The 15,578-nt window shown below is 27.6% G+C and overlaps 1 protein-coding gene across 1 annotated transcript; it reads right to left on the reverse strand.

Annotated features, from left to right (window-relative positions):
- Positions 1–13,704: 13,704 nt before the first annotated feature.
- On the reverse strand, positions 13,705–14,151 carry LOC143551322 (uncharacterized). Its single transcript, XM_077041785.1, has one exon. The coding sequence runs from the start codon at positions 14,149–14,151 to the stop codon at positions 13,705–13,707; it is 447 nt and encodes a 148-aa protein (XP_076897900.1).
- Between the last annotated feature and the right edge of the window lie 1,427 nt (positions 14,152–15,578).

The raw sequence follows: 15,578 nt of genomic DNA on the forward strand, positions 1-15,578 counted from the left end.
AACATAAATGAAATCAACAACAACAACAACAACAATAATAATAATAATAATAATAAATTAATAATATGCCTTTCTATACAATTACTAATCGAGCATCGGAGTTAAAACCCTAACTCAGTTGTATTAAACTTAACACACAATCAATTGGCATACAAGCAAGTAGACTTACTCTCAATCAGTAGTAACATGAAACTGAAACCTTTCACCGATGAATTCCGGCAACACCGACGAGCAGTGGCGGGAATTTGAGAGGCGGATCGAAGAAAACCCGAGTCCGATTCGTTAATTCTTGTTGGGCTAAAATGTTAGCATCAACAAAAAGGCCTGTTATTGTTTATGAAACTAGGCCCGGCTTCTATGGGCCATTTTTATCAATTTACATAACTTCAAATGATCCGACAACAAACGGGTTCCGACATGTTAATATCACAAGTCACTAGTTATTGGCCTTACATATGGTCTTCTGAATTAAATTAACAAGTCGTACCAAACGGACTCCGATTTAACTCAAACTAACGACATTGAACCTGTCCCGTCGAACTCTACGATATTCAATTTTAGGTTTTCTCTTTTGATTTCAATTTCTAACTTGTAGTTCAAATACACTATGTCTTTGTAATCCTCCTAAATTTATGAGACTTGTGTAGGATAACTTAACCAAGTTACATTTTATAAGTTTGTTTTAATACTATTATTATCTGAATTTTTAATTTGAAAGAAGAACATCGTTGTGTAATCAAACACTTACAAAACTCCGAAATTATATAGAATAATTTGATTTGCAGTTTGTACCTACCATCCTGTCTTATTTTGTGGTATGTTTGCGATTTTTCAATATACATGATTGAGGCTATGATGCGAACATCAACCAACATAAGTACTATCCTAATGTTTATAAACATGCTAATTTTTACATTGACCATGTATGTTTGTTTATCTATTCATTTGCTTGATTATTTTGTTTTATCAAAATATGTTCGAGATAAAGTAGAGATAAAGGCGCTTTGACATCTTCTTAACCCGAAATGCCCAAACAAGATGTCCAAATAAAAACATCCATGCCCAGACTGATAAACTATCAAGTTGTAGTTTATCTAGTCGTTTTTTTTAATTATTTTCCTATATGAATGTGTCTTATGTTTTTTTTTTTTTTTGTTTAAGATATATCTGCCTTGTAGCATAACGTTGAACTTGAGATAGATGCAGAATCTTAACGTAGGTTGAATTTTGATCTATTAGTCATAAGATGATATGAATCTTAAATTAGGTTGAATTTCTTGATCTACTAGTGAAACATGTTGTACATAAAAGAATAAAAAAAAATAAAAAGAACAAAAAATTGTTGTACCTAATAAGTTTAACAAGGTAAACAACATAGTATAGGTTAATTGTGTTATACACAATCCTCAAAAATGATTTGTATATTTGTGTTTTAACTCTTTGGTTTTGTCATTTTATATGTTACTTATATATATGTGTGACTAAGTAATATGTAGGAAGGCTATTTCTTTTTTAGAATTTTGCAATACCTTAGTGACCATGTATGTCAACCCTATGACATCAATTTTAGATATTGCGTAAACAATCAACACACATTTTGAATTTCCAAGTGTGCATTATGCGAGATTGGTAAGTTAAACAAAATACAAGCTCAACTCAAATCTTATTGATTATTATTTTACTATTTTATTCTTATAATCGTATATATGTATAATCACTTTTATATATATTTGTAGTTATAATTTTATTATATAACATAATGTATATTATTTAGTTATTTTGCAACAAAAAAATTTTAGTTATAATATAACACTATTACTAGAACAAAAAGAATAAATTGAATTTATTTAATTTCCCATAATAGTTCATATAAAAGTGTTATTCATTTATGTATTCATATACCGAGTGTTCTATATAATGTTTGGACCCTTTTTCTACACATGTATATCTATACTATATAATAAATAAAGGTTTTTCAATGCCACATGGCATCACATAAGATAGCTTCTTATAAAATTTTCCTACATCTCTCTCTCTCTTATTAAATACATTTTTATTTCTTATTAATAGTTTTATATTTAACTTTATTTCTTTTTAATCGATTATTTTCTCTTTTTAATAATTATTTTTTGATTTAAAAAATTTAATACAAACATAAATATATTATTTAGTTTTATATAAATAATTTGTATTAGTTATTATTAATATTAAACTTTTATAAGTAGCGATTTTTCACTTTAATTTAGATAAAATAATTAATTTCAAATTTCAAAGAAAGAAATTTTCACTTTATGTTTGTTTTGCACTACAGATTAATAAAAGCTAAAGTCAATCACTATAGATGATTGATTTGTTTTTTACACAACCTGTTTTAACGCATGTTAATTTATGTGTTTCATTATCTAAGTTTTAAATAAAAAAAATAAACTACTTATTTTGATATGAAGGTTAAAATTACAAATAAAATTTAAAATACTGTATACAAAAAAATATTTAGATGTTTACGATTTTCAAAAACTTTTTATTTTCATATTATGTATTGTGTAATTTATTCTACCATATATTATAGCTTTATATATTTTGAACATGTTTTTTGTTTTACATATTGTGTTATTATTTAAATAAATTTATGTATTCTAACTCGTGTTCTACACGAGTCTTAATGCCGTATGTCATTACATATGAGAGATGCTTACAAAATTTTCTCATTTCTCTCTCAAATTAAATATGTATTTTTTTCTTATTAATAGTTTTATATTTTATTATTTTTTCTTTTTAATATATTATTTTATTTTTTAATAATTATTTACTGGTTTAAAAAAATTAATACCAACATAAATATATTATTTAGTTTTATATAAATATATGCATTAGCTATCAATATTAAGTTTTTACAAGTAACAAATTTTCACATCTATTTAGATAAAATAATTAATTTCAAATTTAAAAGAAAGAAATTTTCAGTTTATGTTTCTTTTGCAATGAAAATTAATAAAAGCTAAGACCAAATGCTTTAGATGATTTGTTTGTTTTTCAGACAACCTATTTAAACTTATGGTCAGTTATGTGTTCCATTATCTATAGTTGAAATAAAAAAACAAAGTGAAACTATTAATTTTAATATGGAGGATAAAGTTAGAAATATTTTATATAAAAAATATTTAAAGAATTGTGAATTTTCAACGACTTTTTATTTCCATGTTGTGTAATGTGTAATTTATTTTACGTGATTTAATTTACTATATATTATATATATTTTTATCTTTTGAACATGTTTTTTAAATTTCACGTTGTGTTATTATTTAAATAAATTTATTTATTCTAACTCGTGTCTCACACGAGTCTTAATGCTATATGTCATTACACATATGTGATCCTTACAAAATTTTCCCAAGTCTCTCTCATATTAAATATATATTTCTTTTCTTATTAATAGTTTTATATTTAAATCTTTTTTCTTCTTAATCTATTATTTTCTTTTTTAATAATTATTTCATGGTTTAAAAAATTTAATACCAACATAAATATATTGTTTAGTTTTATATAAATATATTGTATTAGTTATTAATATTAAACTTTTATAAGTAACGGATTTTTACTTTGATTTATATGAAATAATTAATTTCAAATTTCAAAAAAAGAAATTTTCACTTTAGGTTTGTTTTGCAATGAAGATTAATAAAAGCTAAGATCAATCGCTTTAGATGGTTTGTTTGTTTTTGAGAAACTTGTTTTAACACATGGTCAACTATGTATGTCATCATCTAAAGTTGAAACCAAAAACAAAGTGAAACTACTAATTTTAATACTAAGGATATAGTTATAAATTAAATTACAAATATTGTATAAAAAATATTTAGAGATTTACGAAATTTCAATCTTTTATTTTCATATTGTGTATTATGTAATCTATTCAACCATATATTATATTTTTTTATATGTTTAGTATATTTTTATATTTCATATTGTGTTATTAATTAAATAAATTTATTTATCTTAACCCGTGTTTTACACGGGTACCTAACCTAGTGTAATATAAACCACACATAACCTATACTTAATAGGTTTGTAGAATACATCAACAAAAAACAAAGTTTACATTAATTGGTAATTCCAATCCTTTACATAAGTGTAAAATTGTGTTTTCTACCCGACTCAATACCCGCTGAGTATTTGTCAGGTATCGGATATGCCCATTAGTTTAATTAAAAAAACATTTGTTAGGATTTGCAGCTATATTACATTTTTTTACTATGATATTGTTGTATAGTTTTGAATTTACATAATATCTATTACAAATTAAAATAAGATACATTTCATACATATAAGTGTCATCATAAATAAATAATATTATTACAAATTTTAAAAAAATATATATATACTTTACAACATGCAAAGTATAAATAATATTAACGATTACATATCACGTAAAAAGAATTAATACTTTCATATAATGAACCTATTAAAATGAAACATTAATAGACAAGAGTTAAAGAAAAAATAAAATGCTACATAAGTAATAAATTTTTCGGGTATGCATCAATCTAGTGCATTAAAAGTTTATAAAACGACCTAGTTTTTGAAACATGAAAAAAATGTGATAATAATGCGGGAGAGAAATAGAAAATTTTGTTTGTCAAAAATAATGTTTTGTGAGAATTCAGAAAACTTAGTTCTTGAAAAAAATAAAATAAAACAACGCTTAGTATATTGAAGAGACAACCAGTCAGGTAGAAAAATTAAAACGACGCTTAGTAAATTCGGATACTCATATTTGCCCCATAACTTTTAAAATATAGTAATTTATTTATATGATTTTCTCATATAAAAATATAATATGGCAAACTTGCACTTGACGACATCACGAAAGCTCTTAAAATAACACAACGAATGGCCCAATAAACCAAGCCCCCCTCTCCATTATTGACATCTGGACCAGGCGGTTTGCCTTGTGGTTTTGACAGAATGACACTGCATCATCCGCAAAATGTTTTTTGTTTCAAATACATAGAAGATGCCATTTGCACAATCATTGTCTTGATAATCTTTTTATTTCTAATTTTTTACGTGTTATAAAGTTATTTATGTCAAGAGAGTTAAGAGAGACATTGTTGTGGCTGCGACAAGTGCCTTTAAAAAACTCAAGTTATTTATAACCGCGCATGTAATTTAATTTTAACAAGTAAGCTTCAGTTATAGTATAGAGTCATTAAGTCGTATATAAAAATTTAACTATAAGATCGGTTGTTGCGGGGCTTCAACAGGGGCTGCAAAAGTGATGTGGCGTGGTAATGGGCTTTGACACTGTGGCAAGGTTTTAACACATGGGCGGTAAGGGGGGGGGGATGGTATCATGGTAACGTGGTAACGCCTTTAATAAGGAAATGATGGGCTTTTAACGTGGTAATGGGGCTTTGAACAACAACCCGCTGTTAAAAAGGGTGTATTAGTTAAAGTCTCACTGCCTATGTGGTAGTGACCTAACACTTTAACTTGAAGCTTAAAGCCCTTTCACAACAACGAGCCTGATCATTTAAACTTTATACCAGGTTGTTATGTCCCGTAAAATGTTTTTATTGTAATGCACAAAATAGAAAAAAGGTGTCTGGTTGTTCACACTTTTTTTTGTAAGATTAATCATTGAAGTCACACTTACAATATTGTTATAGAAACGGATGCGTGTATAAATGTTCAGGATGCGAGTTGTGGATTGGGCAACACACAGAAACATCAGTCCATCTCTTTGTGCATTGTACTTATTCAAACCTTTTAAGAACAATCATCTCATTTTGGGCCAATCTACTTTATACAAGCTTGTGTTGTTCGATACAATCTATTCTCAAACTACCAGAAAAGTACAAGTTTGGTAAGGAAAAAGGTATGAAAATAAGGGCAATAATAGTAGTTTCTTTTTTATTGATTTGGAAAGCCAGAAACGAGAAAATATTCCAGCTCAAGGAATGCTCAATAGATACGTTGGTATGTGATGATAAGGCCTACTCTTTCCTTTGGATCACAAACAGATGCAAAAGGGTGAGCACGGATTAAGAGTCTTGGTGTAAATTTAATTTTGTAAATTTTTATGTGTAAGTGTTTTTGTTGTCTGTTTTTTCAAGTAATCTAGACGTGAAACTAACATTTAAATCTTTAGATTTTAATTGTTTTGACTACAATAGCATCTTAGGTTGTGTCAAAAGAATCCAAACGTGAGTTTTGCTTGTGATGTTGTAGGACCGTGGTTTTTACAGTTGGGACAAAAAAGGATAGTACCCCCAAAGGGTATGATGTAATAGTAAACTTTTAATGTAGAAAACCACCAAAAAGATGAGGCCACGAATCTTATGGTCCATTTTTGTACAACCAAAATTGTTTTATTTTTATTCATCTGAAGAGAATATAGTCCAACATATATTATAGCTATAAGCTTGTCCTTTTCATTTTTGTTTACATATATACAAATATATTTTATTTTATTAATTATTAGTTTCGTGACTAGAAGTTCCGAAATATTTGCATTGGTGTATTAAGTTATTCTTATGACTAGGCTAGTCAATTATTTATTTTGGTTGTTATTTCATGGGTTACCCTTAAATCGTGACTACATCCGACAATCTCGGTAATTTAAAAAAAAGAGTTGATTTGTGCGATTTTTTTTTTCAAATGACAACTTTCATTTAAAGAAGACTAGCAAGAAGCTAGAAGCCACAAATACGACAAATAAGTTTAAGAGAAATAAAACAAATCTTTCCAGCATAACATAATGATTTAGATGACGATCTATATTTTATCCAAAGAAAACTCGATGACTTTATATCTTCCATAATCCAATAAACCGTGATGACTTGACTTTTTCTAAAATAAAATAGCCTCGTTTCTTGTCTTCCAAAATTCAAACACACCAATAAGCGGTCATGATGACACCATAGAGATCTTACTTCTTCTTCGTATTTCCTAACGGATTGTGTATCAAGAGGAGGTCCCTAACTGATAACATAAAAATATGAGGTATTTTGCTCAAAATAGGTGTTTTTTTGTTTGTTAACGCAGATTTGAGTCTACCTAAATGATACCATATCACTCTAATCAAACCCTGACTTTGAACAAGACAAAATGTACCGTTGAGGTAGTACCAATAAGAATGAATATCGGTGAAAACTAAATTCAAAGTTTATAGGTAGTGAAATGCTTAACCTTGGTTTTCCTATATAAAGGGCTAAAGGTTACTTGAAGTGTTCTTTTCGCTTCTCTTTTCTTTTAGATACAGTCATGTGAGTTAATAGCCATTCAATATGTGTGCATGTTAACATTGTTTTCTCTTAATCAATGTTCGAGTTTAACAAGCGAAAATATCGGGCCCTTAAAATATCTACCTAGTCTAATAAAAAAAAAATAACTTGGATACGTATCACTTGGAGATTTATTCTAATCAAAATTTCATGCTCAAACTATTTTCTATTTTTAATTAAAACATGTTTATGTCAATGTAATCAAAACATATCAATTCATTATTTAATCAAATAACTAACTACATAAATCTTAGGGATTAAAATATGCGAGTATGTATGTCAATATAATCAAAATATTTATATCTTTAATAAAATTATATCTACTTTTTTATATTAAATTAATTTATAAAAACTTTTCAGTATGAGATGAACATTGTAAAAATCAATGAACAATATTTATATGTCTAAAATGATAAAGATACGAAGAAATTATGAATAAATAGCAATTTAATTCTCACATATTCATTCAACTTCCATGGATCCATGGAGTTCCCATTCATCTCTTTCGAAATTGTAATACAAAAGTGTGTTTTAGTCATGCTGGTTTTATATATAATGTTTGTTTTATGTCATTCATAATAAAACATCTTATAATCTTTTGTTACAATTTGTTATTCCATTAAAAAAATATAATTACAACTTATAAAACTAACAGAAGCATCTTTTTCGTGATTATAAAAAAACTGTGTGAGAATACACCACTATTCATATGAATATTCCATTAAAAATATAATTTGAACTGATTAAGCTATTTAATTATATAGGTTTTCTTTAATTTAATCATTTGATTTCTATAATTTAATTGTATTTTATTTTAACTTTCCGTACATCACACGAGCTCAAAAGCTTGTGTGTGTATATATATATGTGTGTGTGTGTGTGTGTGTGTGCGTGTGTGTGTTTAAGTCAGAAGATAAATGAGATTACTATGAGAAATGAATATAAACCACTAGTTTTATTTTTAGGTTTTAAATGTTTAAAAATAAATGAAAAAAATATAAATACAACAATAAATACATTCTCTCTATTCAATTAATACAACTAATATAACCATAATAAATTCCCCTCTAATTAATATACCTAACTAATTTAACCATAATAATTAAAAAAAATAAAAACATTAATTTAGTTTTATATATAATTTATTTACATCCTCTTCATTTATCCAACAAAAATACAATTTATTCATATAATACTATTTCTTTTTATTAAAAAAAATAATTCATTTCCACTCAATTTGTTAGAATATATCAACATGTAATTTTAACAATAAATATCAAAACATAATATTTTTTTTCAATTGATATAGTTAGAAAAATTATTGTGATAAATAATAATAAAAAAATATCATATAAATGTGTCCATTAAATATAAATAAAAAATATACAACCTACACAAAATTATATAACCTACACTTGTTTTGAGCAATAAAAACGTACAACATACAAAAAAGTATGCAACTTGCATATGTAATTTGACATCAAAAATTATATAAACTAGACAAAGATACACATATTCTATACGTGTGTAAGTTATATGTTTTTCGTGTGTATAATATATGTTTTCTTATTCTTAGAACAAGTGTATGTTACATGTTTTTGTGTAGGATGTATATTTTTTATTGACATTTAATGCTAGCATATGTAAGATAGTTTTTTGTATTACTCATCACAATGTACCTACGTGTTGATGGATATTGATATATTGAGTTGGAAGAAATTGGTTTTGGATAGAAAAAAAAATTAATGTATGAATAAATTGCAATTGTGTAGGATAAAATTTTCGAGTGTAGGTTATATGTTTTTTCGTGTGTGGGTTATACGTTTTCGTGTGCGTGTGTAATTTATTGATGCTGAATTTTGTATGTCGGTTATGTGTTTTTCGTGTGTAGGTTATATATTTTCTTATTCTTATAACAAGTGTAAGTTATATGTTTTTGTGTAGGTTGTGTATTTTTTGTTAATATTTAATGCAAACATGTGCAAGATATTGTTTTTTACTATTTATCACAATGTAACTACGTATTGATGGATATTAATATATTGAGTTGAAAGAAATTGGTTTTGGATAGAAAGAAATTTTAATGTATGAATAAATTGTACTTGTGTAGAATAAAAATTCAAGAGAGAAAAAATAAGTTAAAAAATAAATGAATTCTTAATATTTTCCAATTACAATAATTTGATTAGTTGTATTAATTGAAGAGATATCATGCATTAATGCTTTTCTCATTTATTTTTAAGCATTTAAAACCTAAAATAAAACCAGTAGCCCATATTCATTTCTCGTAGTAATCTCATTTTTCTCCTGACCCATCCCCCATACATATATATATATATATATATAACAAATTCGTTGGTGCAACCATATTGTTATATAGGCGTATAAAATATGTGTTAAGTTAAACGTACTCCCTTCATGTACTTGTCATAACCACTCTACTAGACTTTTAATTCCTTTAGCAATTTTATTTGACATATTATTACCCTATAGAATTTTTGTAAAATTTATTTATTATTTTTTTCGTTTACTCTCTTTCTGTGTTTATTGTTCTTTATCATAGTAATAATATTTATTATCATTATATATTTAAAGAATAATGATATAATGTCTTTATAAAAATGATAAAGCGTTTTTTTATCTTTTTATCGTATCGTATGCCTCCACCCAACAAACAAAAATCATTTGAATAATTTTTGTTAGGCTTGGGTGTATAAGATTATTGTCACATTAGAAAAGAACCAACTTGCTGATCAAGTTATGTTGTTTAATTTATTTTATTGATTAAAAACAACACGATTTAAGAAAAATAAACACTCTTAAAGTATTAAAACACTTATTAGGAAAAAAAATGTTGTTTTTCATTTTAAATAAAAAAGGATCTTTTTACATAAACAATTAAACAAAAAAAGTCTTTTTACATAAACATTTCCGATAGATGAAAAATATTACCATTGTTCAGGTGGTTGGTATCTGTTAGAAATAAAATTATAAGTTACAAGAAGGTATTTACTTTTCTAATGTTTTAAATGGCTTCAAAATCTAAGGTTGTCAAGTCATAGATTAGTCTCAAAAGCCGATGTTGAAGTGATGCTGCTTAAAATATTAAATAGAAAAATGGCCTATGTAATGAAACTAAACTACCTATGAAAATACAATATAGTAATCGTGTTATTGACGCTGAAATCATATCTGGAAGTAATATTGGAACTCACACTTTTATTCTTAAAAAACTCCTATGTAGTGTTTGGTATGAAGTAATGATAGGCGGAATGGAATGGATCATTCCAAATGAATAAAATAAAACATGTTTGGTTGGCATTCATCAATGGAATGGAATTCTTTCCATATATATCATTTTTCATTCCTTAGTAAAAGGTGTTTTTTCTTTCATTTTTTCAAGAAATGGAATGAAAAATTATCAATAATTATTATTATTATTATTATATTTTTATTAATATATCGTATTATGTGATTACCGTTGCATTAACCGACAAAAATATATGTGTGTATAGTTTACTAATTAATAAAAAAATAATAATAAAGTGATTATTCATTTCATTCGTACGTGGTAACCAAATAAGATAATGGAATTGTAATGATTTATTTCATTTATTTGTTCATTCCATTCCCTTGTCCATTCCATTCACTCGTTCATTCCATTCACTCGTTCATTCCATTACCCCATACCAAACAGACGCCTATATCTTTAGATAAAACTAATTTCAAATAAGGAAATTTTCATTTTATGTTTGTTTTGCAAGAAGATAAACAAAAGCTAAGACCAATCACTATAGATGGTTGGTTTGCTTTTGAGGCAACCTGTTTTAACTCATGGTTAGTTATTTGGTGCATTGTCTAGAGTTAAAAGCATAAACAAAATGAAACTACTAATTTTTAATATATAAGGTAAAGTTACAATTAAAATTACAAATATTATATATAAAGATATATTTAGAGATTTATGAATTTTTAACAATTTTTATTTTTATATTGTGTAATGTGTAATTTAGTGTATCGTATATTATATCTTTATATATATGTTCAACATATTTTTTGTATTTCACAATGTGTTATTATTAAAAGAAAAATATTTATTTTAACCCGTGTTTCACACGGATACATAACCTAGTAATTATATAAAACATTAACCACCTTCAAAAAATGGTTCGGAGGTAAGAGAGCCGCCCTTCCTAGTGGAGACACGAGTTCGATTCTCGCTCGGGCCAATTCAATGGACATCTAGGTGAATGGACGAATCAGGTCTTAATCCTAGGTACGAACCCGACATGCTGTGAGGGTTTACGGATTTCATCCGGTTCCCGTGCATCAGAGGGGTACGGTCTCACAACAGTCAAGGAGTCGACCTTGGACATAGTCCCAAACAATGTAGGTTTACACGCGAGATTCTCTTCTGTTCAAAAAAAAAATAGTAAGGCACTATCTTGTTAATAAATTTGGTTTGTGAAATTATTAGATAATTAATTTATAAAATATACTGCACAATCAAAGAGTGATGAAACGAGACGTGATGAAACGGAACAAGGACATGGATGATTAGATGTTTGAAGGACAAAAGTCCAAAACAGACGAAGCAACGAAGAACCAGCGGTTGTTCAGACTTATTTGAATACAAGGAAATTTCCTTTGCTCTTTGCCAAACCTTATGCATCATGTTTCTTTCGTCCTGAACCCAAATTATATATGTGGCCCATTTTCTATCTCCATCCACCAATATCGTCGTACACTACTTTGTAGCATATATAGCGTTCGTACGTATCTCAATTTTAACCATTAGACGTTTAGCGTTATGATAAATAAGTGTATCATGAGATAAATCATAACGAGTTTCTTATGTTTGTATAAAGTTAAATTGAAATGTATAAGTTTTCGGTGATTTTGTTGAGTTTAATAAGGGGTGTAAACAACGAGCTTGTTTAAACTTGAAAGCTCATATTTGACTCGTTTCGAGCTATATGTTTAAAGCTCAAGCTTAGCTCATTTTATTCTATATCCCCGCCACCAAGTTTTTGTACGGAACAAAACTTGATTTGAGTTCACCTATCAATGGTCAGGTAGAGGTGATTGCAACAATCATGTCAATTTGAATAGGACCATAGATATTTGAAGATGATAGTTACTTGATTTTACATCATTCGTGATAGTGTATATTATAATCTTTATTAATTCTATATATTAATCTGATTTTAGACTCATATGATATTTCTTAAGTGGTTAATTGTCCTAATTTGAGTCAATTTTTAGTTTATAAATTATAATATAAGATTTATATATGCTAATTTCAGATATTTTAGTTGGCACTTTGGTCTGCCATAGCTTTCATAAACTCCCTTATAGATATATAAAATAGCAACAAGAAAATTATATTTAAAAGTTAAAACAATCTAATCACATGCTAGTTTTCAGACGAAAATGTTAATCAAGTTTAAGTACTGTTTTGTTGTAAAAATATTCAAATTGCTTATAAATAAATGATAAATTTAATATTTATGGAACTTAATTAATACTTAGTGATATCGCTAAATATAAATAAAATTAAATAAAGTGTAGCTAATTATAAGTTTCACTAGTTCGAGACCCGTGTATTACACGGGGAATTATTGAAAATTACAATATTTAAATGTTAAACAAAATTCAATCAGTAACACAATGATCATATATTGTTAATACAATTATAACTTTCATTAAAATTACAGGAATTACAAAGCAAAACATTACGCAATGAGTCTACAAATAAGAAAACATTTTCTTGTACACTACATTTGTGGTTGTATTGGTCAGATTACCTTGTTTTAATCAAGAATCAGAATCTTGAGCCCAAACCTGCTTGTAACTCTTAACAAGGCGACGTATAGCTGTCCATGTGAGAACACGAGTTCTTTCAAGTACAAACCAACCCTAGATAACCAACCCTAGATAATGATTGACCTTTACTTTTATTTATGGTCATCGTAAAACATACTGCAATGGGAAACTGTCGTCTTTGAAATTTATATGCTATTTTGTTGTCTGTTGGAGTCAGTGGTGATCTATGGATTAAAACTGTATGTCCAATGTTAGTTCCAGAAATAAGTTTTACTTCAACTACATGAGTAACCAAAGATATAATTTGTAGTCGAGTACCGTTACATAAGTCTTCTTTCTGGTTAAGATTTCTAAAGAGCATAATAGGAACACCAACTTTTAGCACAAGCTTGTGGTTTGATAGTCCGGATATTCTTAGACTATTAAGCAGTTCATGCGAGTATAAAACTGCATCAACCGTGTCATTGATATATTATGAACTACATATGGTATCTGAACTTAAGTACTCGACTTCATCACCTAGAAAAAACTTGAGCAAACTGTCATTAATCTCATCAACAATTTCGTTTGTTGGTGCAAGTATGGCTCTATTCTAAAGGTAACGTTGGTTCTCGTAATTCTGTAGAATATCAGGATATACAAAGTCAAAAAGTTTAGATAGAGGATCAACAGAATCTTTTATAAGTAGATTGTCATGTATATCTATCGTTGCAACACCATCATTAGGACCTCCAACATTACCTTCACCTATATTTAAAAGCCATTTTGCAAATAATTTGGTTTCTTCAACATCAGGTGATGGCCTACCCATAGTTAACCTTAGGTTTTTTGTTAATCTCAAGACATTGCATTCACTCAAAACGTAAGAAGAACATAGAGAGGCGTTTACTATGTCTTGTCTAGTGCCTTTTTGAACTACAGGTAGGATTTGTCGAAAGTCTCCACCAAATACAACAACTTTTCCGCCAAATAGCAAATTAGAATATAAGACATCTTTTAAAGACCTGTCAAGAGCTTGGAAGCCATGGTTGTGAGCCATTAGAGCTTCGTCCCGTCCCAGATTATTAATCTGGTTTTTTCTAATAATTGTGCCTCGTCTGTGGCGATTGATTTTGCACAAAAGAGAGAAAGGTGGAATAGAGAGGCAGAGGAATGGCGTAGATGGAATTAGGGTTTGATGAAAAGAAATAAAGAATTAAAAAAATGGATCCGATTAGTATTATTGGGGCGGGTTGAACCTAATGAGATACCATTTTATAAAAATGGGTTAAAATTTGTGAGAGTTGCTAAGAAGATGACAAGTGGCATATAGTAGTACTTATTTATTAGAATAGTAAGATCATTGGGGCAAAGAAACGACGTAGCTGGAATTAGGGTGGTTTGATGAAAAGAAAGAAAGAATTAAAAAAATGGATCCGATTAGTATTATTGGAGCGAGTTGAACCTAATGAGATACCATTTTATGAAATGGGTTAAAATTTATGAGAGTTGCTAAGAAGATGACAAGTAACATATAATAGTACTTATTTATTAGAATACTAAGATAAGATAATTATTTTATTTAGGATCATAGTTCAATTATGTAAATTTGTACAACAGTAGAAGTGTAGAACTGTATTGAATTGAAAAAGGGTTTTGAGTGTTTCCTTAAACAAAACTGAAACATGTTAATATTTCTTGGCCATATATTTTCATAAATTTTTTCTATGTTTTTATTTTAAATAACTAACAAATTGTACTGTATTTATTTTTGAGTGGTACTATCAAAAGACCGATTCAATACGTTTAATAAATATATATATATTTTTAAATGAGCAAGTTTGGTAATTTAGTGAGAAAAAACGATATAGCAACTCTGATAACGTAGTCAACAAATTTTAATTTTGAAATATTAGTTTGATAACTATATTCTTTCTAAATGAACTATTTTAATAATTGAATGATCATATTGCTAGCTAAATGACCTGATTATAAAAAGTTTAAAATCACCAGGCATTTTATTAAATATAAAAATTAATGACAAACAGTAACTTACCGCTAAAATAGAACTAATTAAAGTGAATTATGAAAATTTATCAAAATTGTCGAATTAAGCAAGAAAACTTCTAAATAGACATCAAGATTTAGGGCTAATTAGCCAGCTACTCGTAACTCGAGGCCTTTTTTAGTGTTTAACCAATGGCTAGGGTTTGTTTTTAGTGTTTAACTAACGGCTACAGACTCCTTTAGTGTTTAGTTGGCCACTAGGTGTTTTTTTTTTCTTTTACTAACCGCTTTTTTTCTTTCCTTTTATATTTATTTTGTCAAATGACTATTTTGATAAAAATCGGTGGACTTGGCTAACTTCAAAAACTTCCTAGTGAATTAGCAGTGAATCCAAGATAACTAGTTGATGCAAAAAATGAGTGGATTGAAACGGATCAAGTGAAAAATTAACTTATTTCAAAGGGGAAAATATCAAAAAGT

The sequence above is a fragment of the Bidens hawaiensis genome, unplaced genomic scaffold, assembly GCF_021521415.1.
Source record: "Bidens hawaiensis isolate Kalapana, Puna unplaced genomic scaffold, B.hawaiensis_p1.1 tig00016363_1, whole genome shotgun sequence".
In the NCBI taxonomy this organism is placed as follows: domain Eukaryota; kingdom Viridiplantae; phylum Streptophyta; class Magnoliopsida; order Asterales; family Asteraceae; genus Bidens; species Bidens hawaiensis.